The sequence below is a fragment of the Lepidochelys olivacea genome, assembly GCF_965140295.1.
Source record: "Lepidochelys olivacea isolate rLepOli2 genome assembly, chromosome: 22".
NCBI classification, from domain to species: domain Eukaryota; kingdom Metazoa; phylum Chordata; order Testudines; family Cheloniidae; genus Lepidochelys; species Lepidochelys olivacea.
Window position 1 is genome coordinate 14,661,790 of NC_140432.1, and position 27,965 is coordinate 14,689,754.

The 27,965-nt window shown below is 44.3% G+C and overlaps 1 protein-coding gene across 3 annotated transcripts in view; it reads right to left on the minus strand.

Moving 5' to 3' along the window:
- ARHGEF12 (Rho guanine nucleotide exchange factor 12) overlaps positions 1-27,965 on the minus strand; it is a 103,163-nt gene that overhangs the window by 13,594 nt on the left and 61,604 nt on the right. For all 3 annotated transcript variants that reach the window (XM_084611961.1, XM_084611960.1, XM_084611962.1), the window contains 25 exons: positions 26,095-26,187; positions 25,231-25,341; positions 24,832-24,930; positions 23,352-23,394; positions 22,808-22,913; positions 22,013-22,150; positions 21,452-21,484; positions 20,373-20,487; positions 19,559-19,664; positions 19,008-19,220; positions 18,462-18,594; positions 18,105-18,140; positions 17,081-17,235; positions 16,181-16,327; positions 15,309-15,394; positions 13,528-13,653; positions 12,622-12,736; positions 8,916-9,016; positions 8,599-8,676; positions 5,977-6,052; positions 5,439-5,606; positions 4,773-4,860; positions 2,650-2,739; positions 2,431-2,510; positions 1,661-1,882 (listed from right to left, as the gene is read on the minus strand). In XM_084611961.1, the coding sequence (XP_084468087.1) occupies positions 1,661-1,882; positions 2,431-2,510; positions 2,650-2,739; positions 4,773-4,860; positions 5,439-5,606; positions 5,977-6,052; positions 8,599-8,676; positions 8,916-9,016; positions 12,622-12,736; positions 13,528-13,653; positions 15,309-15,394; positions 16,181-16,327; positions 17,081-17,235; positions 18,105-18,140; positions 18,462-18,594; positions 19,008-19,220; positions 19,559-19,664; positions 20,373-20,487; positions 21,452-21,484; positions 22,013-22,150; positions 22,808-22,913; positions 23,352-23,394; positions 24,832-24,930; positions 25,231-25,341; positions 26,095-26,187 (2,758 nt within the window). The remainder of the gene's footprint in view (positions 1-1,660; positions 1,883-2,430; positions 2,511-2,649; positions 2,740-4,772; positions 4,861-5,438; positions 5,607-5,976; positions 6,053-8,598; positions 8,677-8,915; positions 9,017-12,621; positions 12,737-13,527; positions 13,654-15,308; positions 15,395-16,180; positions 16,328-17,080; positions 17,236-18,104; positions 18,141-18,461; positions 18,595-19,007; positions 19,221-19,558; positions 19,665-20,372; positions 20,488-21,451; positions 21,485-22,012; positions 22,151-22,807; positions 22,914-23,351; positions 23,395-24,831; positions 24,931-25,230; positions 25,342-26,094; positions 26,188-27,965) is intronic.

Sequence of the window (27,965 nt, forward strand, 5' to 3'; positions counted from 1 at the left end):
AAATTAGAGGATTGGACCAAAAGAAATCTGAAGAGGTTCAACAAGGATAAGTGTAGAGTCGTGCACTTAGGATGGAAGAATCCAATGCACCGTTACAGACTAGGGACCAAATGGCTCGGCAGCAGTTCTGCAGAAAAGAACCCAGGGATTACAGTGGACAAGAAGCTGGATAGGAGTCAACAGTGTGCCCTTGTTGCCAAGAAGGCCAATGGCATTTTGGGGTGTACAAGTAGGGGCATTGCCAGCAGATCGAGGGACGTGATCGTTCCCCTCTATTCGACATTGGTGAGGCCTCATCTGGAGTACTGTGTCCAGTTTTGGACCCCACACTACAAGAAGGATGTGGAAAAATTGGAATGAGTCCAGTGGAAGGCAACAAAAATGATTAGGGGACTGGAACACATGACTTATGCGGAGAGGCGGAGGGAACTGGGGATGTTTGGTCTACGGAAGAGAAGAATGAGGGGGGATTTGATAGCTGCTTTCAACTACCTGAAAGGGGGTTCCAAAGAGGATGGCTCTAGACTGTTCTCAGTGGTAGCAGGTGACAGAACAAGGAGTAATGGTTTCAAGTTGCAGTGGGGGAGATTTAGGTCGGATATTTGGAAAAACTTTTTCACTAGGAGGGTGGTGAAACACTGGAATGCGTTACCTAGGGAGGTGGTGGAATCTCCTTCCTTAGATATTTTTAAGGTCAGGCTTGACAAAGCCCTGGCTGGGATGATTTAATTGGGGGATCGGTCCTGCTTTGAGCAGGGGGATGGACTACATGACCTCCTGAGGTCCCTTCCAACCCTGATATTCTATGATTCTCAGAGGAAGGTGCAAGACATCTTCAAGTGATAAAATATGGAATAACCTGCCCATAGGGGAAGTTCTTCCTAAATTCCTCAGCTAGAGGTTGGTTTACAGCTTAAGGCATAAGGTTCTAGAGGACTTCCACACTCTTCCCCCCCCCAAACCTTACTAATTAAATAACTCTAGGTGTTCTTGTTATCCAAATCAATATACAATCCCTTTCTGAATACTGCTTGAAAATGGTGGCCTCGATAATACCTTGTGGCAATGAGTCCCACTGGTTAATTGTATGTTGTATTAAAAATTCTGTGCGTCTGAAACAATAATACTTCGCATATCCTGCATAAAGCACTGCAGTGTTACTCCATCTCCCCAAAGAACTTCATGGACAAGAATGAAGAACTCCTCATAAATCAGTATTCAGAGTAACAGCCGTGTTAGTCTGTATGTGCAAAAAGGAAAGGAGGACTTGTGGTACCTTAGAGACTAACCAATATATTTGAGCATAAGCTCTCACGAAAGCTTATGCTCAAATAAATTGGTTAGTCTCTAAGGTGCCACAAGTACTCCTTTTCTTTTTGTAAATCAGTATTATTATTCCAGTCTGATAGATGGGCACACCAAGGCAGAGGAGGACATGCTCAGAGAAAGCTTCAGTTATATTGCAGATGGTGGCTCTCAGGAATTCCTGATTTCTAGCCCACTCTACCTTGCAGCCCAGATGGGAACATAAGAACTTCTAATACGAACAGACAGAAAATACGGTTTTAACCCATGGGATCAAATTGTCGCCCTGAAAATTCCCAGATCCAAATCAAGACTCACCAGGGCCACTTCTGTCCATAGCATCATAGATACTTACAGTTTCTTAGTGCATCCAGTGCCCACCGCTCTTCTGAGATCTGGAAAGGGATCGCTGGTCCATAGTGCCCAGAGGGTTCTTTGAGAGTCAGTTCTGCCCGTTGCTCTTTCTCAAAATGTCTTTCAGTCACAAGAAGATCTACCACCTCCGACTTCTCAGCCATGATTGCTGAAGGAGACTGAGCCTTCAGCATCAAGGGAGACTCAAGTCCCAAATCTTTATCTAGCCAACAGAAGAGACAATCAAGTTAGAAGTCCCACTACATATTCTGAACTACCCATAGGGTGAAAACTAAACCACATGGCACTCTCTTTCACAAGGACAATTTGAGGATGCATATCTGTAGCATGGGCTATTATTTTTAATTAGTTGAAACTCTGCAGAATCTCCTTTCCCTGCAATTTAAGGATAGCTGGGAAAGACTAGCAGGTATACTTCATAGAATCATAGAATATCAGGGTTGGAAGGGACCTCAGGAGGTCATCTAGTCCAACCCCCTGCTCAAAAGCAGGACCAATCCCCAATTAAATCATCCCAGCCAGGGCTTTGTCAAGCCTGACCTTAAAAACTTCTAAGGAAGGAGATTCCACCACCACTTCAACGGACCAGGTTTCACTCTCCCACGGGTCTTCTAGTGAAGGCTTTTCTGAGCCCAAAAACAAAAACAACCCCCCCCACCAACTTTCACTGCAGCAGAAAGATCCCTATAATGTGGAAGAAAAAGCCCAGCACTCTCATACTGCATCCAGCACACCGACTTATGCAGTTACCTGGACTCTGCATACCACTGACAGGGATATCATGCTGTTCGTCTTTCAGCTTCTGCTGCTCCTCTTCCTCACGCTCCTCGCTGCAGGAAGGGGAAAAGGGACCAAATTCTGTGAATCCCATGCATTTCTACCACTCTAACAGCATCATCAACGCTTTGGAGATCCCAGGAATGGACAAAGGCCACTGGAAAACCAAAGCTGAAGGTGATTTTTACTTACTCGCCAGGTCCTGATTGTGGTAATGGAATCGGCCTTTTAGATGCCTCGACTTTTACTGTCCCTGCCATCCGAGCGATCAGGTCCTGCCATCTGCGAGAGGCCAAAAATGAGAGACACGAGACACTTGAAGCATAAAACGATGATATCTCATGTAATGTTTTTTAACCTAGCTAATCTAACTGTGGATAGTCTTAAAGGAATAGACATTTCTATTTTATTTAAATCCTGCTACATTGTTTTGCCTCAACATCTTGTGACAAGGAGTTGAATTCCACAGGTTAAAGATGGTGACCTCACCAGATATAAGGCAGATGCTCCAGCCCTGACAAACGAATGCAACAAGCTCAGCAGAAACCATACAGATGCAAAAGTGGGAGATTCAATCCAACAACAAAAAATGAAGCCAGAAGTAGAACATTGTATGCAATGCCTGAAGCTAACCTATTCCACAGTGGATGGCGAGTGCCTGGGATTTTGTCATTTTACACAGAGCATCAGAAAAGAGATTTTTATTCTTTTCCATAAAGTTCTCAAGGTAACAAAACACAGTAAGAACATTTGGGGGAGGGATTTCTGCAGTCTGGATGTGGTTCGCTTCTACAGGATTTCTATTGGAACAAAACCAGTTCTATGAATATAACCCTAGAAGCGCGCTTTGTCTCCAGACTAACTGAAAATGCATTGAACACTCAGACATTCCTGAAAGGCAACTCTAATTTCTGCACTTCAGAGTTTAATATTCTATTCGAGATGCCAACTCAATGAACAAAAGCTTGGTGATGCTGAAGAAGTCTTTGTTATCCTAATTGCACCTCACTTGAAGGAAGGGCCAACAAATTTCTTTGTCCGTATTGAACATTTAAAATTTCTAATTAATGTTTTACCTTTAAAGGGAATTGCAGTGCTCGTTAAGAGATGCCAGACTGACAATCCTGGGAACCTAAATTTTCTCTCTACTGCCAAAGAGCAAGTACAGCACAGACAGCAGCAGTGAAAACTACCTCTCTACTTGCACCATTTATAAACCCAGTTCTGGATGGATTTTCTCTAGGGGGCCCGGGTGAGTTCACCCCATGGCTCAGTCTATCCTCTGGCCTCTGTGCAGAAACGGACAACAACAGTGGACAGTTACTGTCAAAACTGCTGGTAGTTCGCATGTTGCAACACCTGTCCACAATGACCTCGGGTGAGATCCACTAACTAATCTCACATAACGCAGGCCACTCTGCCATTGTATGGCAAGTTTTGCTTACTGGAGATGAGGGGTCAGTTTCAAATCCCTAACATAGCAACAGAAGGCACATAATCTCATTACCAACCACTAAGAAGCCATCAAGTCTCCCAGGACAGTATTTTCCTGAACTACAATGGTTACAAGACATAATATGGGGGTACCAGAATGTTATTGATGCAGCTAGTTCCAAACTTTCATGCACGCGAGCAGTTTGTATCACCACCTTTGTACCAAAGCTAGCAATCCTGGATTTTCCAACTGCCATGCATTTTATATTACACAGTGCTGATGCACATGGCACTGTGCAATAGGTACAAAGTACCATACAAACAAATCCACAACTTAAGGTGTTCACAGTCCAGAGGCAAAGCACTCCTATCAAAGGCAGAATGAAGAACAGTTCAGACAGGGACTGGAATTCATAAATTATAGCGCTTGTGAGTTTCCTGCCACTCTAACATGTCCTAGAGTCCTGAGGGTACCCAAGACAGATGGCAGGTTCTACGACTCTGCATAGAGATGCAGGTCTTGGTCATTGGTTCACCTGACAGTTAAACCGCGTGGGTCTCATTAGCCCCAACTCACAAAGATTTAAAAAAAGAAGCAAGCAGCACTTGTAAGGCAAGAGAAGGGCTAGGAGTGAGAGACGAGACATAACTGGGAAAATCTCTAGAAACAGCCTGAGCTGGCAAAGAGTAATTGTTGTTCTTTTTAAGAATTAAGGAAAATTCCCGACGGGGTGACAAGTGAGAGTTTTGGACATTAGCTCTGTGTGTGAGCTGAGCTCAAGATCATTCACAAGCCCCTCTAGAGTGAAACCTCTACTCAGGCAGTGGGGCGTAAGAGTCCTCTCTCCACCATAGCAGAGGTGACTGAGCCCATCACTTACACAGTCTTTTCAGAAACTGTCTGTGCCACCAATTCATAAATCTGGGCGCCGTTTTCGGACATGGAGATGACGAAGAAAGCTTTGTTATCTGGAGAGACACAAGAGGAGAGTAATTTAATCGGATGCTTTGTCCTGAACAATTGTATCCCAAATTCACTGAAACCAGGCAGATACTCAGATGTTTTTATTACCCAATAAAGGTGTACTGCAGGAAGATTTTGTGAAACAAACCAGCAGGCAAACTACATAAATACAAAGAAGTTTAATTCACTAACACAAATGGAACTCTGGCTTCCAGACCTGACAAAAAATAAATAGTTATTGCTCCTCACGCCACTTTAAATTTCCCCCTCTTCCTCAGTCACCTGGCCCTTCTAAAGCCCTTTTTCCTCAGGGGATCTCACAGTGCTTTACTTTACAAACATTAACTAGAGCTCACACCACCTCCGTAAAGACACTACCCCATTTTACAGAGGGGTAACAGTTGTAGGCAGGTTAAATGGCTCATTCAAGGTAACACCACAAATCAAAAGTGCAGCCGAGAATTAAATCCAGGAGTCGCGACTCCCAGTGTCCTGCTCCAACTCCTAGACAAAACCTCCTTCCTCAAATGGCCTTCCCTTTGCATTCAGATTACTCTAAGTGTTGCCCATTGGTTGCACTGACCTGTCGCCACCTGGCGAACCAGCACAGTGTTCAGCTTGATAACAGGACTGAATGTGTGTTTGCTGTCAGAAGTGGATGCCAGAATCTTATTGTGACACCTCAGCACCAGTTTATCGTCTTGCTTTTGCAACAGCACTAGAATATCCTCCAAGAGCAGCGTGTAGAGATCTGTAAAGGGCAAAAACAGGCCTGGAATGGGTTAATGAGTCACTCCCTCACATCACACCTCATGGCACATAGAAGAAAAAAAAAAAAAAAAAAAAGGGCTGTATTTTCTATTATATGCAGAGGCTATGCCAGCCTAAGCGAAGCTTGAAAATCTCTCATCAGAACCACAGCAGATGGGGCCCCAACATGATCCTAATGATACTCGGACACATTTCAGATTTGACAAGAATAACTGAATCCGCTTCAGGAGCAGGCCTGCATTCATACAGGCAGCAGGACAACTCATAATTGGGAATCACAGCTATGCCACATCTTTTCTCCACCTTGGTCACAAACCCAAGTTTAAGTCAGCTGGTGGGATAAGGCTCACCAATAGTCTTGTCCCGATTAACCTTCCAGGTCAGAGGTCCTTCGTGAATCATCTTCCTCTTGGTTAAATCCAAGTTCTGTCAATATGGGGGAGAAGGGAAAAAAAAAAGTAGCTTTTATAGGGGGTTCCCTGCATGAGAACTTTGGAAGTCAAGGTAAAGGCACTCCTGTCAGGAGACCAGTAGCTGAATCCAAAGGCAGGTAAAATGAGATTTAGAATCTGTTGTATTTGTGTGAACCTAGACCCTGTGGGTTGTTTCACTCTTCAGCATTCACTGACCTCTGAAAGGTTTCAGCATAGCAGCCGTGTTAGTCTGTATTCGCAAAAAAAAAAAGAGGACTTGTGGCACCTTAGAGACTAACCAATTTATTTGAGCATTTCGTGAGCTACAGCTCACTTCATCGGATGCATTCAGTGGACTCACTTTTTATGCTCAAATAAATTGGTTAGTCTCTAAGGTGCCAGTAGTACTTCTTTTCTTTTTGACCTCTGAAAGAAACGTCTGTTTTCCCGATTGTGAAAGGACAGGGCTAGGGACAGGTGGATGTCAAGCCTGTAAAGGGGGAGGGAGTGGAAGCTTTATGTGCAGGCATTGGAACCAGGGAGCCAGAAGGCCATGCCCCCTCCTACTTTTTAACATGGGCATATTTTGAGGGGTCAGCATGCCTCCCCCGCCCCCACAAATGGCAAGCCTCGGGCAGGTGCGGAGCAGTGCTACACAGCAGGGGAACTTATCACTGTTATCAGCTCTCCATCCTTAAAATGCAGCCCCAGCCAGCTCTGCTCCACACCTGCCTGAGGCTTGCAGTTGGGGGGCGGTGGGGGGAGAAGAGGGGCAGGTGGTGGTACACTGCCCCTTCCCCTAAACTATGCCTTTGTTAAAGAGTGGGGTGCATGGTCCCCAGTCCCAGCAACGGTGGGGCCCCCCATTTTTACACAGGTTCCAGTGCCCTTGGTGAATGTGATAACCTGGGATCTCCTGCCTGTGGCAAGAGGGCGTTGGGAAGGTGAATGGCGTTCCGGATAAGTGGGACAAGTGAAAGCTCCTGGGTAGTCTAGGTAAAGGATAATAGGGGAGAGGCTGTGGTCACCAGCAAAATCCAGGGTACTTGATGACTGAATTTAGCCTCTAAGTAGTGGGTGGATGTATAGGATTTTTAGTAGAGGGGACAGTTTAAGTCTATATGTAAAGTTGGGTTGGATCCTGTGGCCTACAGTTCTGAAAATTAGATACAGCATGAAAGTAAAAACTTGAGACTTTGCCACGTAAGTATCTTCAAGCTAGAATGTTCTAATTAGGTTTTGTTTGGGCTAGGGATTTATGCGTACAGCCTTACACTACCTTAGAAATTTTCGGGGGAGGATTTTCTTTTAAATGAAGTTCTGAGGCATCATCATGACAATGATTGTTTCCAGCAGTATTTCATCAACAAATGTTTGGAAATTTATATTTTACTTCATTAGTGCTTCAAAACGTGGACTGTAAGTTAAGAATGCCTACAGCACGCTCTCTGAAGAATGAATTGTTTTGAAGATCTGCTGGACTTTATAACGTCATTGAGTTATTCATTCATGTCAGGGCTCCTGACAGATCTGCAGACAAGCTAGTAGAGGTAGTAATTTTCATTAGCCATGCCTTCCAAGTTTCAGAGTTTATATCAAGATGGCAGATTTCATATTTCCTGGAGTCCTTTATTTCATGACTTAAAGAGTTTGTGAGCCTTTTCTAGCATGCTGGCAGACCATACAAAAGAACTTTAGAGTGAACTCCATGAGCCTTGAAACACAAAAACCTCTTCAGATATTATAACATGTTATAACTTCCACATGATCACTAACAGTGCAAGAGACAGTATATACTACTATGAAAAGATGAATGTAGAGTGTATATCCTGACTATTGTTTGTACATTTATACCAAAAGGTGAAACCCTGTCCCTAGATATCTGTGCCCCCCCTAAACAAAAAACTGTATCAGAAAAGTTACAAGCTCCACGGTGAGACATGCTGGAGTTTAAACAGGACATGAAGCATACCACTCTAGCACTGGATTTAGAAGCTTGGCTGCCTACACCAGTGGATTGTCAATGTGAATCAAGCATAGCTACAAGTTCTACTTGTGAAGCCAAGAGAATTTCTAAGCTTTGGTTCTCCCAGAGGACTTCCCCGTTCTACCAGCAGTACTCTGAAGTAGGAAATAATGTAGAGCTATCCCACCATGAGGTGTACATGCTCTCGTGGTTGTTTCAGAAGGGGGATATAAATGCCGTGAACCAGTTATCTCTCATGTGACATACAAGTGAAAAACCTAGTATTCCATAGCAGTTTTGTTCCATGACATTTACAAGTTCCACAGACACTCTGTTTTGCAAAATCAAGTTACTAAATTCATGGAGACCTTCCAAGAGCAACCAGAGGTTCAGGTTTTCATATCTAATAAATGTTCCACTTAACCTTTGTATAAAATCAATTCACCTCTCACCAGAGACTCTTCATGAGAAGTTTCAAGTGGAATGAGGTTTTTTTGATTTTACAACAGAAAGTTATAGCAGGAAGTATGACCAGCTTAACTAGAGGGGGGTCACTATCATGGCTCAATAATCACTTCCGCTCCGTCACTCACCCTAATCTCATCCAGCATAGGGTACTCCGACTGCTTCAAGTAGGACAGGTCAAGGCGACGCTGATAATCTTCCAAATGCTGGAAGACACATGATGAAGTCATGGTTATACTGGTTTGGGACAACTTGGAAGAGTCAAAGTATGTAACAGGTGACTATCAGAACTTCAACAAGATCATAGAGGCTTGGCATTCCAGCTCTAGGAGTAGTATGAGCACACACCACAAAATGCGCTTCATTCCTTCAACCACAGTGCTAGCGATTCTGGATTGTTTCTCATCTCCCCATCCTCCACCCTCCTCACTCCCTTCCCTCCCACCTGCTTATTCTCTGATTCTTTGACAGCCTGGTTCACATAGTTAAGGATCTGACGGCAGTGATCTGCTGCTTTCTTCACTTTCTCCTTCTCCTCAGGCCGTTCTACAACAGGGCAAAGAAATAAAGAAGAGGTGAGCTCCAGAGGAGGGGTAAAGGGAGAATTAATTAAGAACATAAAACCATAAAAATGGCCATCACGGGTCAGAACAATGGTCCATCTAGTCTAGTATCTAATGCAACACATTGTCCGCCCCCCCACCCAAGTTCAAAGGGGGAGCTGGACTTTGTAAAACATTCAATTAGCTTTCATCGCTTCACATATTAATGATGGAAATTAGCTTCATGTCAGAGAGATCCAGGTCTGGATCCCGTTGGACACAGGTCCAGGATACCAATCAAAAGCAGAGACGGCATTCTATCACCCAAAACGGGGACATAAGGACTTTCCAGAAAATTTCTTCACTTCATCAATTCCTGCCCAAAGGCAATTCTGAGCTGTGAGAGAAGTTGGTTAGAATTCCATTCTAGTTCCCAGCGAGGTTGGTCAGGGCAGACTGAGGGCCGGGGGAAGACACAGGAAAGAGATGCATCTCTTTTTCCCATGTGCTGTCTAATGTTTAAAGAGATGGAGGAGCTGGCTCAGTGGGGAATGCATAACATCAGATCAAACTACTCACACTTTGAAATCAACGTGAAAAAGTGATAAATGGTTAACGGCAAGTAACCATGACTATAAAATTAGAGAGTAAAAGAAAAACTGCTGCCTTTGCTAGAAAAGGCAAACATTTTAAAAATGGGAAGGAGAAAAAAATAATTATGTGTCAACATGAAAGTACTCCTAAGGAGCAGGTCTCACTGCAGCCAGCATCGGTTATTAAACCTTTGTTGAGAAGGGTGCATGTGGGATTACCATCAAGCTTTTGTGTACTTTCCAGGCTGAGCTGGGCCAAGAATAGATTTTGCTGTTTGCTGGCCATCCAAAAAAAAAAAAAGAAGAAGAAAAATTGTTCCGGGTCAAATCCAAAATGGGTTTTTTTGGAAATTTTCTAGTAAAAAAAATGTTGAGTAGGGTTAAAGGAAACGTTTCGTGTAACCACCACTGAACTGGAGAAATGCAGAACTGGAAGGGACACTCAAGGCTTCCTCTCTTCCAATGGTTCCCAAACTTGTTCTGCTGCTTGTGCAGGGAAAGCCCCTGCACGGTTTGTTTATCTGCCACATCCGCAGGTTTGGCCAATCGTGGCTCCCAGTGGCAGCGGTTCGCTGTTCCAGGCCAATGGGAGCTGTGGGAAGCGGCGTGGGCTGAGAGACGTACTGGCAGCCGCTCCCATTGGCCTGGAGCGGCGAACCGGCCCGACTCAGCAGGAGCTTTCCCTGCACTAGAGGCAGAACAAGTTTGGGAACCACTGCTCTAGTCCACCCCCCCACCCCGCCCGTGCTAAGACAGGACCAAAGTAAACCTACACCATCCCTGGCAGGCATTTAACCTGTTCTTAAAAACCTCCAATGACGGGGATTCCACAACCTCCCTTGGAAGCCTATTTCAGTGCTTAACTACCTCTACAGTTGAAGTTTTTCCTCATATCTAACTTGAATCTTCCTTGCTGTACACTCAACAGCTTACTTCTTGTCCTGCTTCACAGTCCTCTTTGTAGCAGTCCTCAACATATTTGAGGACTACTATCAGGACCCCTGTAGGTCTTATTTTCTCAAGATTAAACATGCCCAGTTTTTAAACCTTTCCTTATAGGTCAGGTTTTCTAAATCTTTTTATCATTTTTGTTGCTCTCCCATGGACTTTTTCCAATTTGTCCATATCCTCCCTAAAGCGTGGTGCCCAGAACTGGACACAGTACCCCTGTGGAGACCTCACCAGTACTGATTAGAGCAGGACAATTACCTCATGTGTCTTACATATCATAATCCTGCTAATATACTCCAGAATATTAGCCTTTTTGATAACTGCATCATATTGGGGACTCATTCAATTTGTGATCTACTGTAACCCCCAGGTCCTTTTCAGTAGTACTACCCCCTAGCCACTTACTCCCCATTTGGTAGTGCTGCATTTGATTTTTCTTTCTTGAGTGAAGTAATTTCCATTTGTCTTTATGAATTTCTCCTTGCAAGATGTCAAATCAATTCTCTAATTTGTCAAGGTCTTTTCGTATTCTAATGCTGTTCTCCGAAGTGCTTGGAGCCCCTCTTAGTTTGATGGCATCTGCAAATTTTACAGGAATACTTTCCACTCCATTATCCCACTCAATAAAAATATTGAATAGTACTGGACCTAGGATGGCACCCCAATAGATACACCCTCCCAGTTAGACAGCGAACCACTGATAACTACTCTGAATAGTCATAGAATCATAGAAGATTAGGACTGGAAGAGACCTCAGGAGGTCATCTAGTCCAACCCCCTGCTGAAAGCAGGACCAACACCAACCAAATCATCCCAGCCAGGGCTTTGTTAAGCTGGGCCTTAAAAACCTCTAAGGATGGAGATTCCACTGCCTCCTTAGGTAACCCATTCCAGTGCTTCACCACCCTCCTATTGAAAAAGCTTTTTCCTAATATCCAACCTAGAATTCCCCTACCGCAACTTGAGACCATTGCTTCTTGTTCTAGTCTTTCAACCAGCTGTGCACCCATCTTGCAGTCATTTCATCTAGACCAAACTTCCCTAGTTTGCTTATGAAAAATATCATGTGGGACTGTGTCAAAAGCTTTACTAAAAATCAAAATACATCATATCTACAGTTTTGCCTCTATCCACGAGGCCAGTAACTCCTTTAGAACCAAGCATATCACTAGTGTCAGGTCTCCCACTCCCTGGGATGTGGGAGACCTGGGTTCTATCTGATGTGATCTGAACTTGGGTGTCTCACATCCTAGTAGAGTCCCCTAGCCACTGGGCTATGGGATATTCTGTATGAGTCTTTCTTAATTCCTCCCACTGAAGGTGTTCTACACATTGTATAAAAGCAAATAACAGTCATTGGAGCAGAGATTCGAACTTGAGTCTCCCACATCCTGACTAGAGTGCTACGGTCATCACGCTAGAGAGTCAACCTCCCAAAACCGGAATGAAATTTTTCTAATCAAGCAGAAAGAAAAAGGTTTTGTTTCGACATGACCATTTTGGTCACATTTTTTGGTTTGGTCGAAACTATTCAGCGAACTCTTCGTGAGCTGACAAATAGTTTTGGGTCAATCAAAACTGCATTTGAAAAAATTTCACCCAACTCTCATTACACAGCGTGCATTTTAGCAACGTACAGGTGAGCCAGGTTCTGCAGTGTGCATCTAACGTTACTTTGAAGATTTAAAGGGTGGTAAGAGGATCAATATTAGATTAAAAGTCCATCAGCATCCAGTGTGAAGAGAGAACCTCTGTAACATTCACACTATTTCCAGAACCTAGATATTAACATGAGAAATATATTAAAAATGCTTAAGACAGAATGTTTAAGCTTGTGGGCATCAAATCTGTTTTGAAACTTATTTCCTAAGTGCATGTGCTTTTCTCATTGTGAGTGGATGTTAGAAAAGGCGTGAGAAAGGGTGGAGCACACATGGTGAGAACAGTCACTGACCCATGGCAGTGAATGATCCATTATGCATATATTTTTAAGAGTCAGATTTGTTTGGCAAAACTGCCAAGAAGCAGGCACAAAGATAATGGCTCCCTCGTGGAAATGCTGTACCTGAGTACTTAGCAATATTATCCAGCAGAAGGGGGTACTTAGTCAGCCTCTGCATCTCAGTGGGAATGATATCTTTCAACTGCAACCGGCGACACAGTGGATTGCTCTCAGCATCCTAAAATTGAACAGGGTAATAATGGCATTTGTCATTTTTATTAAGACTATAATTACCTGAACATGTACCATCTATTCATCATATAAATGTCTATTACTTCACATTTCCAGTAATTAAATACAAGACAAGGAATGCCTAGATTTATCACTCAGACTACATAGCCCGGTTTCATTTGCAATTACATATAGGAAAGGCTCATCACAAAAGCAGTGGCTTCCTTCCCTCATTACTTCACACAGGCTGGTACCCTCCATAATCAATCAATCTCAGTCACTGCCACACAGGGAAGACACCAGCTTAGTCTTTCACACTGCGTGGACACTACATTTTTCAAAATTACACCAGTCTTTGTATTACCAGAATTCCCATCCAGCAGTAATGCAGATAATGCTCTCCTCTTCAGATGGCACACATGCGGAGGTCCTTCCCAGTGGGATAGGTATACCACATGTCTCTTGAGTTCAGGGCGCACACCCACTTTGCCCTGCTGTGCTACACAGAACACCTGTTCTCAATCAGGCATGTGCACAGTGTAACAGGGATGGGTATCTAAGTCCTGTAACTGAACATGTTTCTCTCTACCAGCACATTATCTTTAATCCACAGCATTAAAGGTTCACCTGTCCAGAAGTGATTAACAGAGACAATCTGGTGTTGGAAATAATGCCAAACCAACAGCAATCTTAGATATGATCCTGCTAATTGTATTAACCTTACTTACAGCCCCCGGTTATCCTTCACTGATCATCATCCAAATTTGGGACCAGTTCCAATTTTTGAGTGAAACTCACCTGCACAAAGGTTTGGAAGCGAGAGTCTTTCTTCTGCCGTGATTTGATCACCTCTAGAGCAAAAGGCTGGTTACTACAAAAGGTGGCAGTTGCGTGTTTCAGGTTCTCCTCTCCTGCTCCACTGAACTGTGTCAAGAAACCAAGGAAGCCAAATTTAGACAGAGACAAACTGGACACATGCCAACATGAGCTCTGGCACACATTGGAATTGCTCTCAGAAGGCAAAGAGGCTGCCTAGACCCACAAAATAGCCACGTTTACACCTCCTCGTCTCTAATTGATACAGACTGCCTTTCAGACTTCTTCACCCCAAACTGCCGAGGAACCCTTGGCAGCTGAGAAGATCTCCCGTTAGGCCTGCTTTTACACAACCCACTTTTCACAGTCACTGTCTTTCTATCCCTACCAAAGGCAGAATGTACTGCGAGGCATGAGGTCACTGCTGACTCAGAAGAGGAGACCATGCCATTGCTTCATCCATTGAGTCACAATCCGCCTTGGTGTAAGCAGGTACAACTACATGGATTTAAATAATGAGGGATGAATTGGGCCTATTTTACTTTACCATTGGCCTGTACATGCAAGTCCAGGGTTGCCTGTGAAACCATGTAGCTGGGCCATCCACTGCAAGCTCCCAGGATTCACATGTGATCTGATTGCCCGCCCTAAACTTCTGCACCGAGATGGCAGGTGGAGTTGAACAAAAAACAAAAAACGAGCCGGGCTGATGACTGCAAGAGACTGTGCTGAAAACCCCTTTATCTGCTCTCCTTGGCACCCACCCTTGAGCCAGCCTAGGGGTAATGTCTTCACTAGCAACGTTAAACTGCTGTCGCGGCAGCGCTTTAACATGGCTGTGTAGACATGGCATCAGCACGGGGAGAGCATCGGCGTGGTGAACAATGCCCAGCCTGCTGACGTCCCAAGCCTTCCATCCGCATACTTTGAAAGGTGACCTGCAAAGGAAAAAGGAACGTGTGCGCAATTTTTTGCTTCTTTACAATATACAGAGGAGAGCCAACAGGTTTGGGGCTTCCCTTCAGCCGAAATATCAGGTCTGTGTTACTTTCTTTTGGCTAGGGCAATGGAGAACTGGTTGGATAAGACATCACAAGAGACTGAAAACCGAACAACTGAAAAGTGAAGGAGTTTTAGCCAAACTCTGAAACTCTGAATTAAATAGGTTTCACCAGACAGCAACAGAAAGATTGACCCTTGGGATACAAGCATTTTTGGAAGGACTCAGATACTCCCACTTGGGTCTGAGGAAACTCCCACTCCAATTCTCTAGTAGTTTTATGAATCCTCCAGCAAACACACAGGGAATACAATACTTTATAGTCTCAATATTTCCAAGGTAAAAATATAAGTAGTCCAACCACCCAGCAAAGCCCATTCATCTTCTCTCTCTCTCTCTCTCTCACCTCCCCCCAGCCCCACTTTCTGTCCTTCACACATCATAAAGAAGCAAAAAAGGCAGACAAGTTTTGCCCTCTAAGCAGGTCACCTTTAAAGAAATGACTCACGTATTTATCTTTAACTGAATAAAGCATGCCGCTAGATAAAGCGATCAAACTCCATGTTGAGCTCCCTCCACCTTCTCACAGTCCTGTGTCCCCACCTCCATATTAGCTACACAGAAATGATCAATTTCAGATATTGCGTTCTTAGTGGGTGTGAGTTACACCGATTTCCCTGGGGCTTTATTTACTATTTTATTGGACTCTTACTTTCAGGAATATTTACATTTCTGAACAGGAAGAAAAAGAAATTCAGTTTACCCAGGTTAGCAAGTCTTCCCCAATCTGATCAATAACAGAGGTCTCATTCCGTTTACGGACAGCTTTCATCTGATCATTCAAACCAGCTAGAGGAGGGGGGAAAAAAGCAAGAGAAAGGATAATTAATACGGTCTCAATTGGTCATTTATTTCAAAATGGGAACAAACCAAAAAGGAGACTGGATTTACAATAATAATCACACGGCAAATTAAAGTGAAACAACAGAGAAGTGCCAGATGGTAGGCTAATATTGATAAACAGGAATCATTAATAACAACGAGTAATAAATAACCACTCCGAGAACTTTTCCAACATTACTTTGTCTACTTCACAAGGAGGAGAGGCTTAATGTTATTCTAATTTTAAAATGCAGGGAAACAGACACAGTAAGGTTACAGCGAGTGGCTTGCACAAAGTCACACAGTGATACAACTGGAATCCTAACAGTCCCTTACTCTCACCACTAGGAAACCCTGCTTTTCAGAAGCATCAGCATCCAAATGCATATTGCTCCCTTTAGTAGCCCTCTGCCTATGAACCCTCCTGGCCAGCGCCTGTCTGGTTAGTTTTTTCGCATGAGTATTCATCTCAGTATTGCTCTGTTTATGAAAGAGGGGGTGTATATCACCTTAAGACCCCTTGGGCATGTGCATGAGAACAAGAGTGTATCTGGCACCTTGGCAACAGATATGCTTGTGAACCAAGTGTGAAATGATTGCGTGCATGCAATTCAAGTGCCGTGTGTGGATGCCCACTATATGTGGATAAACTTATGCATACTTGCATCAGCAAGCATGTATATCTCAGGTGTGTGCATCCATCACTGCTGTCGGGAGGCTAGCAGAGCTGAAAGGCACCTCATCTGCCCTTACTGTGGAGCAGAAGGATATCCTCTAGGTTTGAAAAGATTTTGCGCAGGTCAGAGGGGGTCAGGATGCCTTCACGGAATACACGCTGGTAGAAGACCTGATGCAGAACCTTCAGAGTGCGGACATGAGCTCGCTCAGTGTAGAACAGCTCTGAAGAGGAGGAAGAGAAATACAGGATGATTACTGATTTCATGCAGTAACCCTGCATGGATTCCAACGCGGTCTATAGCGGAAGCCAGAATCTGCCAGCAATTGCGTTACTTAATAAATTAAGCAGTTGAGAGAGCACACATTAACTCTGGGGTCAGGAACCTGAACCTGCAAAAAATCTCTCCCCCATCTGTGCCCTCCTTGCCAGCCCAGATTCTGGTGTACTAAGGAATCAGAAACCATGCTCAGCTACCCTAGATACAGGAATGTGCAAGGAAGCAAACTTGTTACTGAATTAACCCATCTACTTGGGGTAAATTGTAACACTTATCACCTCACTCAGTCACACACACAGCTCCACAGAGCTGTATGATTTGAGATCAAGGTGAAGTCTCCATGAGTGTGCTGGGATAGGAGCCATTCCCTTAGATTGTGCTTTTTTTCCAGAAAGCAGTATATAGTCCTCCCCGCCTCTTTACTCCCTCCCAGGATGCTGTAAGCTGGTCCTTGTTTTGCCATCTAAAACTGCTTGCTCCTGCTTTGGGACTGAGCCAGTCTAGGATCTCTGCATGTTACCTACTGATATATAAACGCCATACCAGCAGTTTGCACATTCTTGAAGTTTGCAGGCCAGAAACTACAGCTTATTCCCAACTGTGAGCCACTCAGATGAAGAAAGTGCTCATTTTAAGTGTTGGGAAACTGTAGGTTCCAGGATTTGGTGGGTCAGCAAAGAGAAACACATGAACTCACCATTAATCACTTCTTGGCGTTTGATTTCATAGGGTTTCAGCCCCAGCAGCACCTCTTGGCTCACCAGCTGCTGCCAGTTGGGAGGATCAGTCTCAGTGTCAAAATCAAACAGCTCATCCTCACTCTGAATATCCCCAAAGCCCACACTGTCCATCCTGTAGAGAGAGAACACGCCAGTCAGATGCCTTCTGATTCAAGCACCGACACAGGGAAGAAAATGACAAAGTGTAGGCAGAAGGAGGGAGAAAAAACAAAACAAAACCACAGTTGAAAATTTTATGAAGAAATACTCAGGGAAGCTGCCACAAGCCTTCTGGTTAAAGATGCATTTTGGTACTTAGCCCTTTTACAGAGACCTTTATCGAAGGCTTAGCGTTCACTCTTACAACACTATCTGCACTGAGTATTATAATCCCCCATTTTACAACATGGCTAAACAGACATACAAAGAGGTGAAGTCATTTGCCCAAGGTCACATAGTAAGATGGAGAAAAGCAATGATTTTTTTTTTCCCCCCACCCCTTTCCACTATCTGCAGATACTGCCACAAAGATTTAGGGCTTGTCTACACTGGCAAGTTTCTGCACAGTAAAGCAGCTTTTTGCCCTGGAACGGAACCCAGTATTCTTGACTCCCAATCCAACCATTATAAGTAGTGATAATAATAATTAGTGCTTTTTATCCAGACATCACGCAGCATGGGTATTAATATCCCCATCACCCGCACTATTATCTAGGTCATTGAAACTATTTTGACCAGGGACAGATTAAAATATCACTAAGCTCTACTTTATAAGAGTGTGGCCTGGTGGACAGCACACTCGACTGGCTCTCAGGAGACCTGGGTTCAATTCCCAGCTCTGCCACTAGCCTGGGTGCACCTGGTCAAGTCACTTCATTTCTCCATGCTTCAGGCTCCATCATTTGTGAAATGGGGATAATTAGGCTGACCTCCTTTGTGAAGTGCTATATCAGGTATTAACTATAATGTTCTTATTTCCAACTAGTTCACAGCCATACTCACTTTCGGAAAGGTTTTGGTGTCCCCAAGTCAGCTAATCTGAAAAACAAAAATTAGCTTGAGTAATGGGATTTCATTCCCATCAGCAGAGCTCCAGAGTGAAATCTTTTAAGGACTGGTTTGTCGTTCTAGCCAAAAACTTGACATTCTAGCCCTGATACTGAAGAGAGTCTTCTAGTACAATTATAGTGGGAGGAAACTAAAATATCTCAGGGCAGCGTCTCCATTCTCTCCCCTTCCCCCCTGAATAATGTTCAAAATAGGCCACGCTGCCAATGTTGTTCTGCAGACCCAATGTAACTGCTTTCATTCTCTTTGCTACACTCTTCCCAGCTCCAAATCACTTGTGCCCATAAATACCTATCAAGTTCTCCTTCCTCCTCTTGCAGCTGGTCCAGAGGAGGGGATGGGAAATCAAAGACGGTGTTAGGGGTGCGGGGTGCGCCATCCACAGAGTCACTAAGAGGTGGAGCATCTCCAGACTGCTTGGGGCCTGAAAAGAGAACCGTCAAGAGTTTCCAGGAGAGATCAAAACACAAAACTAGCTTTCGGGGGGGGAGGGGGGGAGGGGGGTTGAAACCAACAATTCCTGATCTTAGAAAGAAAGAAGCCTTAACAGAGAAGCATTTAACATTGCATTCATCTGTTGTTGCAGGGCTGGGTACTTGAGCACTGAAGTTGGGGCTATTTCTTCCTCAGGATGATTAAACAATACAGTATTTTGGAAGCCAATGACAAGCCGCATTCAAGAACCCAGTGACATAACTCAGCACAGATCACTGAACAGGAAGAGTCAGAGTGTCTGAGGGCCTCAACATTAGTAACATGCTCTTAAAATGGGATGGCAATTTGCACATCCTATCCACAATACAGCATTGAACACTCCCCTCTCCAGCATCTTCTCACCTGTCTCGCTGTCCTTGCTTCCCTCCGGGGAGGTAAAGGGCCCCATAGCTAAAGGAGACATGGGATTGGCAGGAGGGCAGGTCATGTCTGTGCCATCGCTAGAGGACCCACTCTGGCGCATCTTGACAGAGTCTGGTGGCTCTGGACTAACTGAAGAGACTGTGGATAAGTGCTTTGGATGGCGCTGCTTCTGCATTTCCATGGCCCTGCCAACTGAACAGAGACAGACAAGACAGATTGCCGGAGGCCTTCCTGCCTCCAGAAATCCTCAGCGAGATTTCAATGAATAATTTCATTAGCTTGTTTTGTTTTTTAAAATCACATCTCAAACCGAATGAGTCTCCAGTTAATGAATGCTAGTCAAGCTCCGATACAAGGATGTTGTTCAGAGGGTTTCTTTAGCTGACATCTGAAGTACTCTGTGTATTGTGGAGGTTGCCTAAACAGATTTTAAGTCTCACTGGGACACAGGGTGATGATGGGTACAGAGACCATCTGATTTTCAGACAGACCATTAGGAAGCAGAACGCACATTCCACAGTCCAACATACTTGCACTGCTGTCATGGCGACTGGGTCTCCTTGGGGGTCCCAGGATACTGGGGAAGCCTCTCCTCTTCACTTTTTCCTCCCCTTCTTTCTCTTTCTTTATACTTTGCTGCGGTTAATACACAACCAAAGAAAAACCAGATGAGGAATTCATTTCTCCTGGAGTCAGTTATAGATATATCTGCTACTACCTCAGAATCCTACAAGTTCAAGATAGTAGAGACCTATTCACACTAGTTGGTCTATCCCTATCCCTCTCTGTCAGCACAGGACAGTTCACAACAGTATTTAGATTTCAAAGGAGAGAGGAGCAGGTTCTAAGAGTCATTTCCTTACCCAGAGCTTTTACAGGACTCAAAATACAAGAAGAGGGTGACCAGGAGTCAGGCAGCCAAGTGAGAGAGGAACAAAGCTAACATGTCAAAACATAGACTCTTAAATCCATCTTTAGACACCCGACACCCTACAGTGGGAGCTGAGGCTGCGCCACACTGCAGTCATTAGAAGCTGCAGGCACCCAGCACCGCTGACAGGTTTCAGAGTAGCAGCCGTGTTAGTCTGTATTCGCAAAAAGAAAAGGAGGACTTGTGGCACCTTACAGACTAACAAATCGATCTGAGCGTAAGCTTTCGGGAGCAACAGCCCACTTCGTCAGATGCATTCAGTGGAGTCCACTGAATGCATCCGATGAAGTGGGCTGTCGCTCCCGAAAGCTTATGCTCAGATCAATTTGTTAGTCTGTAAGGTGCCACAAGTCTTACTGGAGGCACTCACGTTTGAAAAGGTTGGCCACAGACTCTGCATGTGCTGCTATTACCTTTATCTTTGGCAGGAAACCAATACGTCCACGCTTCTGCTCCAAGCTCCGGGGCTCCTTGACTTTCACGCCCAGATATTTCATGTAGGTGAGAATCACATACTGCATGGTTGAACTGCAAGACAAAACGAAAGAGAAAGAGGGAAACTGGTAAAAACTGAGTTTGGAAACCTCTTAATTAAGAAGTTTGTGTACAGAGGTTAACTCCTGATTTTCAAATTAAAATCCTTCTCTGGCATTGGGGCACCAATTCCTTTTGATATGACTCAGTCACAAGAGACCAGAACACATCTTGCCCATCATAGAACCTGTCCCCTTGCAAGTGCAAAATATAGTCCCCGATACCTGCTGACTGATACATTCTCTGCAGCCGTTGTTCTCAACCAAGGGTACCTGTGCCCCCAGGTGTACCTAGACATCTTCAGGGGGTACATCAACTCATCTAAATGCTTACCTAGTTTTACTACAAACATAAAAAGCTCCAGCGAAGTCAGTACAAACTAAAATTTCATACAGACAATGACTTGTTTATACTGCTCTATATACGATACACCAAAATGTAAGTACAATATTTATATTCCAATTGATTTATTTTACAAATATATGGTAAAAAGGAGAATGTAAGTCATTTTTCAGTAACAATGTGCTGTGACACTTTTGTATTTTTAGGTCTGATTTTGAAAGCAAGTAGTTTTTAAAATGAGTGAAACCGGGAGGTAACACAAAACAAAATCAGACTCCTACTAGGTGTACGGTAGTCTGGAAAGATCGAGAACCACTGCTCTGCAACATCTAGGCAATTATTCGGAAAATGTTTTCAGAAGTTCTAGAACAGTGAACATACTATTAATGCCACAATGCAGCTAAGCGTCAGCCACAGTAAAACTTGCCCTGATACAGTAGGGCTCCATCCAGACAGATCTCTGACAGAGAACACTTCTAGAAAATGAAGTTTGCTGCTACAGCCAGCAGAGGGCTATCTTGTCCTGCTCAGCAAAAGTCAGACAGGGAGTCAAGAGTCAGCACTTAGGTGAGGTGATCTTACTCCACATGCCAACTCCACAAAAATGGTACATTACCTCTTGTCCTCTTCCAGAGGCTGAGAAGTCATCCTGAAAGCGAGAGAGACAGGTTAAAGAACACAAACCAATCCCAACCAAACACTCTCACAGTCAAAATAATCCAGCACGACAGTACCTATTTGTATAGTGCCTCCTCCTTGAATCTTGACAAATCCCAGCCAAACTCCATAGGGAGAAGCCAGCAGCTTTCCCCCCCACCCCCCTTTAAAATCAATTCTGAGGCTGCAAGTTTCTTTGAGCCAACTGAAAAAATTCTGGATCTGACACTCAAGATGCCAAGAACGGAAGCCCTGGAGCTGCTGTTTAATAAGTATTCCAGAAATAAGCAATTCCACCACAGACTATCTGGGGATATTTGCTCTGGATTCATTTTCCAGTGGCCTCCATTATACTGATGGGTAATCCAACAGCTGCCAGAAGCAAACTAGGGAGGAGGGGAAAGGTGTTGACCCTGAGCTGTTTTCAGTTCTTAACTCCTTTGCTCTGCTCTCCTCAAGCCTTGAGGAGATAGAAGGCAGTCTGTATGTTACCCCCACATTCACACACACTGCTACTTACAACACCTCCTCGATTTTGGTAATTATCTGCTCTGCACACGCTCTCTCTCTCTCCAGCGTGATCCGGTCACGGACACGTTCTGCATCCAGCTTGGTCAGTTCATTTTCGGCCAGCGTCAATCCCATGCTACGCTTCTGTCTAAATAAGGAGAGAAAATAAGCGCATGAAATAACATACCTGGGTGATGTGAATAAGTGGCCTCCCAGCATTCAGAATGCTCGATGGTTCCTGTCCCACCTCTCCTACCAAAATGTTTTGTGGCCTTGGGAAAGTCACTTCACCTCTGTGCATCATTGGCCCAAGCAGTAAAGCAGCCAATACCATTTCACAGAGCAAGGCAGCTTCACAAACTGCAAATACAGCTTCATGAAACTGCAGCCTCTTCTGAGGTCAAGGGAGGCAGCCAGATTGCTGTACAATAAGCTGTGCCCCATACAGGGAGAGGCAGAGACGGGCAATAATGGCCAAGGAAGAGAGGAAGTCGGCTCTGAGCATTGTGCACTCAGTGTCTGTAACAATAAAGTGGGCATTTGAAGAGGCCAGGGCTGTCCTTCCAAGCAATCCTAGATTACCACGGAATTGCTCTGACCACACACAGCAGAGAAACAAGTAAGCTCCAAAATTCTAGAGTATTCCCACAGTGACTTGCTAACATGGAGGATTCATCTAGGCCAAAGATGAACTACTAAATCCTGGAAGTTTGAACTTCCCTGCCCCATGTTAATATTCTGTTAATATAGCGGGATGAAATCTAGTGCTCAGTATGAGCTGCAGGAAAAAAAAGAATCTACATACCTGAAATCTTCCAGATGCCTCTGGACATCTGGATAGACTTTATCTTGCATAGTTTGGATATAATGGCGGTGCAATTCCTCTGGAATGAGTTCTGGCCTTCTTTTTTCTGCAGGTGAAGGGAGGAAGAAGAGGCAGGGTTTCACTTTAGAACACTATTAGAATAGTTACTCTGTACTAGGAGAAAGCCATTCACAAACGCTTCAGTCTTTGTAGCCGTGACCTTTTACCTCCTGCTGTCTACTATGTGAAAGTGCATTAAAGCGCCCACAGTGTTAGCTATACCCAATATCACACTAAAGAAATACAAGATGTAGGTGCCCATGCCTCCCATCTAGCGTCCTATACAACAGCGTATAGAATGTTCTTCCCAATCAAACACCAACACGACCACCAACCTGTCTCTCCAAGTTTGACACACACTGTACAAATAGCAAACATACACCCGAAGAGACACCCACCGAGAGAGTTCTTTAAGAGATCCGTTAGGACGGTCTCAAACAGTAGGATCTATGCCAACGGACACTCCTTATAAAAAGGACCTTACCTAGATCTATACAAATTTCATCTGGAACAGGAACCTTCAGATTCTGAAAAAGAAAAGTAAATGTAAGAGTGAGACCATACATGACAGGCTCTTCTCTCCCCATAGGCTGATCACCTCTGAGCACTTGCAGGAGTCACAAAGGCAATTCCCTCCACTCAGAACATATAGATTCTAAGGCCATTGTGAACACCGCGTCTGAACTCCTGTATAACACAGGCCATTGAATTTCCCCAAAATAAATTCCCACAGCAGATATTTAGATAGCACTGCACCATGGAAGTGGTTTCACCTTCCTCCAAGGCATGTGTACAGACCCCTGCTTCAGGCAGGGTATGAGATGAGCCTGTCCATGGGTCTTAACCATTATGGCCAAACAGAGGTTCCTCATCTTTGTAAAGAAATACACAAAATTCCCACATTAGCAACGGTCACTTCAATTTAAGCAGCAGAATCCAACTGTACTGCAATGGACGACTGCCCGGATTATCTTGGATGTCAAATTCATTCCATTTCCTATCAAAGAACACGCTGCTCGTGAATCAGGGGGTTTCCAGAGTCCTGAGGTTGTGGCCAGCTTTATTCTCTTACATTCAGTGCTGCGATTTTAACTAAAGGAACTATAGGAGACAGATGGAAGAACACCTCTGCCTGGGTACAGCCTTGGGTTTCTTTTCTGTTTTTTTTTTGTTTGGCGGGGCGGGGCGGGGGGAGGGAGAGGGGGAGAAGAGATGGTCAGAAAACCAGGAGTAACTTTTTTTTAAAAATTATGTTTGAAAACTTACTTCAGTTTTCAGATTTCTGAGCATTGGTGGCAACGCTATGACAGCGCAGTCAATTCAGCCATTTAGTCATTTCCGTTTACTCAACTATAAATAATGATCATACATTTTACACATGGCAGAAGTAAATCTCAACCCTGACAGACCACAAATGATAACCAATAGGGAAGCCATATATAATGTATAATGGCTGCGAGCAATAGATGAAACACTCTGTAAACCTTCAGAAGTTTGAGGTGACTGGAGAGAAGGCTGTATCAGCTTTAATCCACAGCAACACACAGCACATTTCCGTAGTGTTTTTCATTGTGAAGCTCCAATTACACACACACACACACACAGCACCAATGAAATGCAGCACCTCTAGGTTGGAAATCACCAAATAATTGGAGTGCAGAATACTTTACAATATCTGCATAGAGTGGGGACCAAGGGAAGTTTTGGCCTACTCTTATGAAATGGCTCATGGGATCTTTCATGAAGAGACTGACAGTATTCTGGTATTTAAGACCCCCACAGGCAACAGCTTTTACCCCAGAAAACTAAAGGCTAGGTCTACCCCGCCTGGATACGAACAAAGGTTCCACAGTGCTTAGAGCATTTTTAAGATCTCTCCAGCACATCAGGATGAGAAAGGTAAAAATCAGTTTCTTGCGTGCAATTGCAGGGGAGAAAAAGGGCACACCTGTCTTGGAACCTACCGCAGCTCGGTCCAGGAAGAACTGGTTAAACTCAAGGAAGACACGACGAGTCTCTTTGGAGTTGGTCTGTTTGTACAAGTCCGTGTAAAGATAGCAGAGCTGGAGAAAAGAGAGAGAGTGAGAACTCTCCAGATTCTACCTGTGAATTTCCTCTCAAATGTTCAGAGGAGATAAGCCTCTCAAAACTCCAGTTACTGGCGAAGAACTTGCAACATGGCTGTGCTGAAAAGATGAATCAATACTTTTAAAGGCCATTTTATTTATTTGACATTTACTCAAAAGCCTGATGCACATTTGAGAGCTGCATTTTTCTCACTGCCAAAGCAGTGGTGACTCCAGACAACTCAGGCCAACCCCGTATATCTGGCCCAGCAGAACCATTCCAGAGTGACATCTTACCAGCGTTGCCGGGTCAAACTGGGACACCACATGATGCAGGAACACAGCCAAGTGAGCCGGGCGAGATTTCAGCAGCTCTATGTTCTGGAAACAGCTGCATTGCCCATTGATCTGTAAAGGCACAGACAGTCCACTTCAACTACACACAAAGGCCCGTGAGAAACCTGGAAGGCTTCATCCCAGTTGAATGGTTTCTCCTTTCTTTGGTAAGCAACAGAGCAGAACCAGCCTAATTCCACAACTCATGGACTGCCATTCTAGCCTTCAGGAAGGGCTCAGCATCAGCCCACTTCCTGGTCTTTTCCATACAGTTTAGTACTTTAAAACACTTTCACACAAGACATATAATGGAATAGAATCAAGAGCAAATTACTATTAAAACCCTTCAGTACAAAGGTATTAGAAAAGATTTCTGCTGTAGCAACACTGCAGCTTACAAAAAGCCAATTAAAGCTAGGCAATACAATGAAGCAGATTAATTTCTGGTGAGGTTGAAGTTATGGGGGAAAAAGACGGGGTAACAAAATCACAGACTATTTTAGCACAGGTTTCAGACTAACAGCCGTGTTAGTCTGTATTCGCAAAAAGAACAGGAGGACTTGTGGCACCTTAGAGACTAACCAATTTATTTGAGCATGAGCTTTCGTGAGCTACAGACTCTGAAAGTGCCATTTCCCATTCGTTAGGGCCAACAGTGACAATGAATCCTTGCTTTTCTCTCTCTCTTTTTTAAGTTTACTAGACTAGCGCTGTCTGCTAACAATATGGCAGGACGTGGCCACAACTGAGGCATAAGGAAAGTGTTTAGATGTAGCTGTGCCCCATCCCAAAGAAATGGCTGTGTGACAAAAGAGCGAAACCCACCTGCTCCTGTTCAGCGTCAAAGTCGTCATCCTCTGCTCCGATGATCTGAGGTGCCAGGCGGGAGGAGGGACTCCCAATACTGGATTGAGAATCCTGGGGTGTTGAGAGTGGGGAAAAAAAAAAAATGCAATGAGCAATTAATGTCTCAGGGAAGGTTTCTCTTTGGCAACCGTCTATAAGGAGATGACGACAACATTTTCATTTTCAAGCAGTCACTCTTTTGGAACTCAATCTGGTCTTTAGCAGCTCCTTGTCCCATATTTCTCCCTCAGTGGGGATGTATTAGAGCTGGCTAATGGACAGACACCTTAGGTGTGACAGATAGTACAGTATCCTGCAATATCCTGGACAAACCTTACTGACTTAAGTTTAAATATTTTGGGAGTTCATTGTATTAAAAATGAAAAGGTTTATGTATAACAGAGTGCTTGTATGTAATTCCATGGTGGAGGGGGGACCATCGCCTTTCAGGATTTAAGAACAGTAGGGGTGGTTAACCAAATTCACTCAGGTTGTAACACATCCAGAGAGCTGTCATCACTTGGAGAGAAGGTCACCTATACTAGTTCAAACTGGACTCTCCAAGGACCAACAGAAAAAAGGATTTTTGTAAAAATAGTCTGAGTTTAAACTGACCAGGCCTTCTTTCTGATGCAGCTAATGAACAGGACCTCTGGTCCAAGGAGGGCACCAATCTTAAGGGAAGGATTGGAAGGACTTTGGCCCATGAATGAAGGGGCTTGTTCTGAGCTGAAGCTGTGATGAACTTGTGACCACAGAAAAACCCCAGTGTGGAGTTTGAAGGACATTTCACTGGTCAGAGCCCTTGGAATCAGGGAGAGATCACTGGGAAGCTGATTAGCATGCGGGTAGGTTCTTTTATTGTTTAGACTTTTTCTGTAATGCGTTTACCTTAAGAATAAAGGTACCACTGAGCACTTTATAAGCAAGCACATTAACTGTGGCAATTACACAATTTACTGTCTGTGAGGAGAAAAGTAAAGCAGTCCAGCTTAGGCAGCCTGACTTTGCTGGGAGCTTAAAGTGTAAGCAGGGAGCTGTTCAGTCTGGTAATACCCCAGTCAGGAGGGAGAGAGTTGCAGGTCTCCCCCCATGTCCAAGAGAGCTGTCAGCCGAAGAGCCTGGAGCCTACAGCTGGACCACAAGGGGGAAATGCAGGTTCCTGAATTGTGACATGAGGATCTTCCCCCTCTTAAGATAAGAATGCTCACAAAAGCCACAATTAGCAGGTTTCAAACCCATAGTCTATGTAGCCTGTTTTTGTACTCTCTGAATGTCACCCATCAAAGCGAGACTGCCTCCAACGAGGCACGCTGCGAGGTGGTATACGCCTAGCAACTTCTTTCTGCAAATGGAGGCTTTCGACTCGCAACAGTTCCCAAACTATAGTGGTTCACGTATCGCTCTCTTAAGAAGCCTGTTGAGAGCTGAAGGAGCATCAAGCTGACATACCACCAGTGGCCCACGCACCGCAACTGGGGACCCAAGTGAGAACTAACGGGAGAGCGAGGCATGCCCCCTCAGAATTCTTCCTCGGGAAAATTATTCATTCGCGTCACCAACGACGACTGCTGACCAACGCTTCTCTTTTCCCCATTCACAAGGACATCCCCGATGGTCCCAGTCACACAGTGATTGAGTGTCCCAAGGCAAGAAAGCCTTCCTCCATTTAGGGTGGGGCTGAAGGAGTACAGACATAGGTGACAGCTCCTGCCATTTGAGAGACAGCTGTTTTACAGCAGGATTATACACTTCTGATCCTTTAATGGACCCACTTTTAAATTCCATAAACATTTATTTGGCCAATTAAAGTTTCCCGCACAATTCTTAATTGCATTTTATTTTCTAAG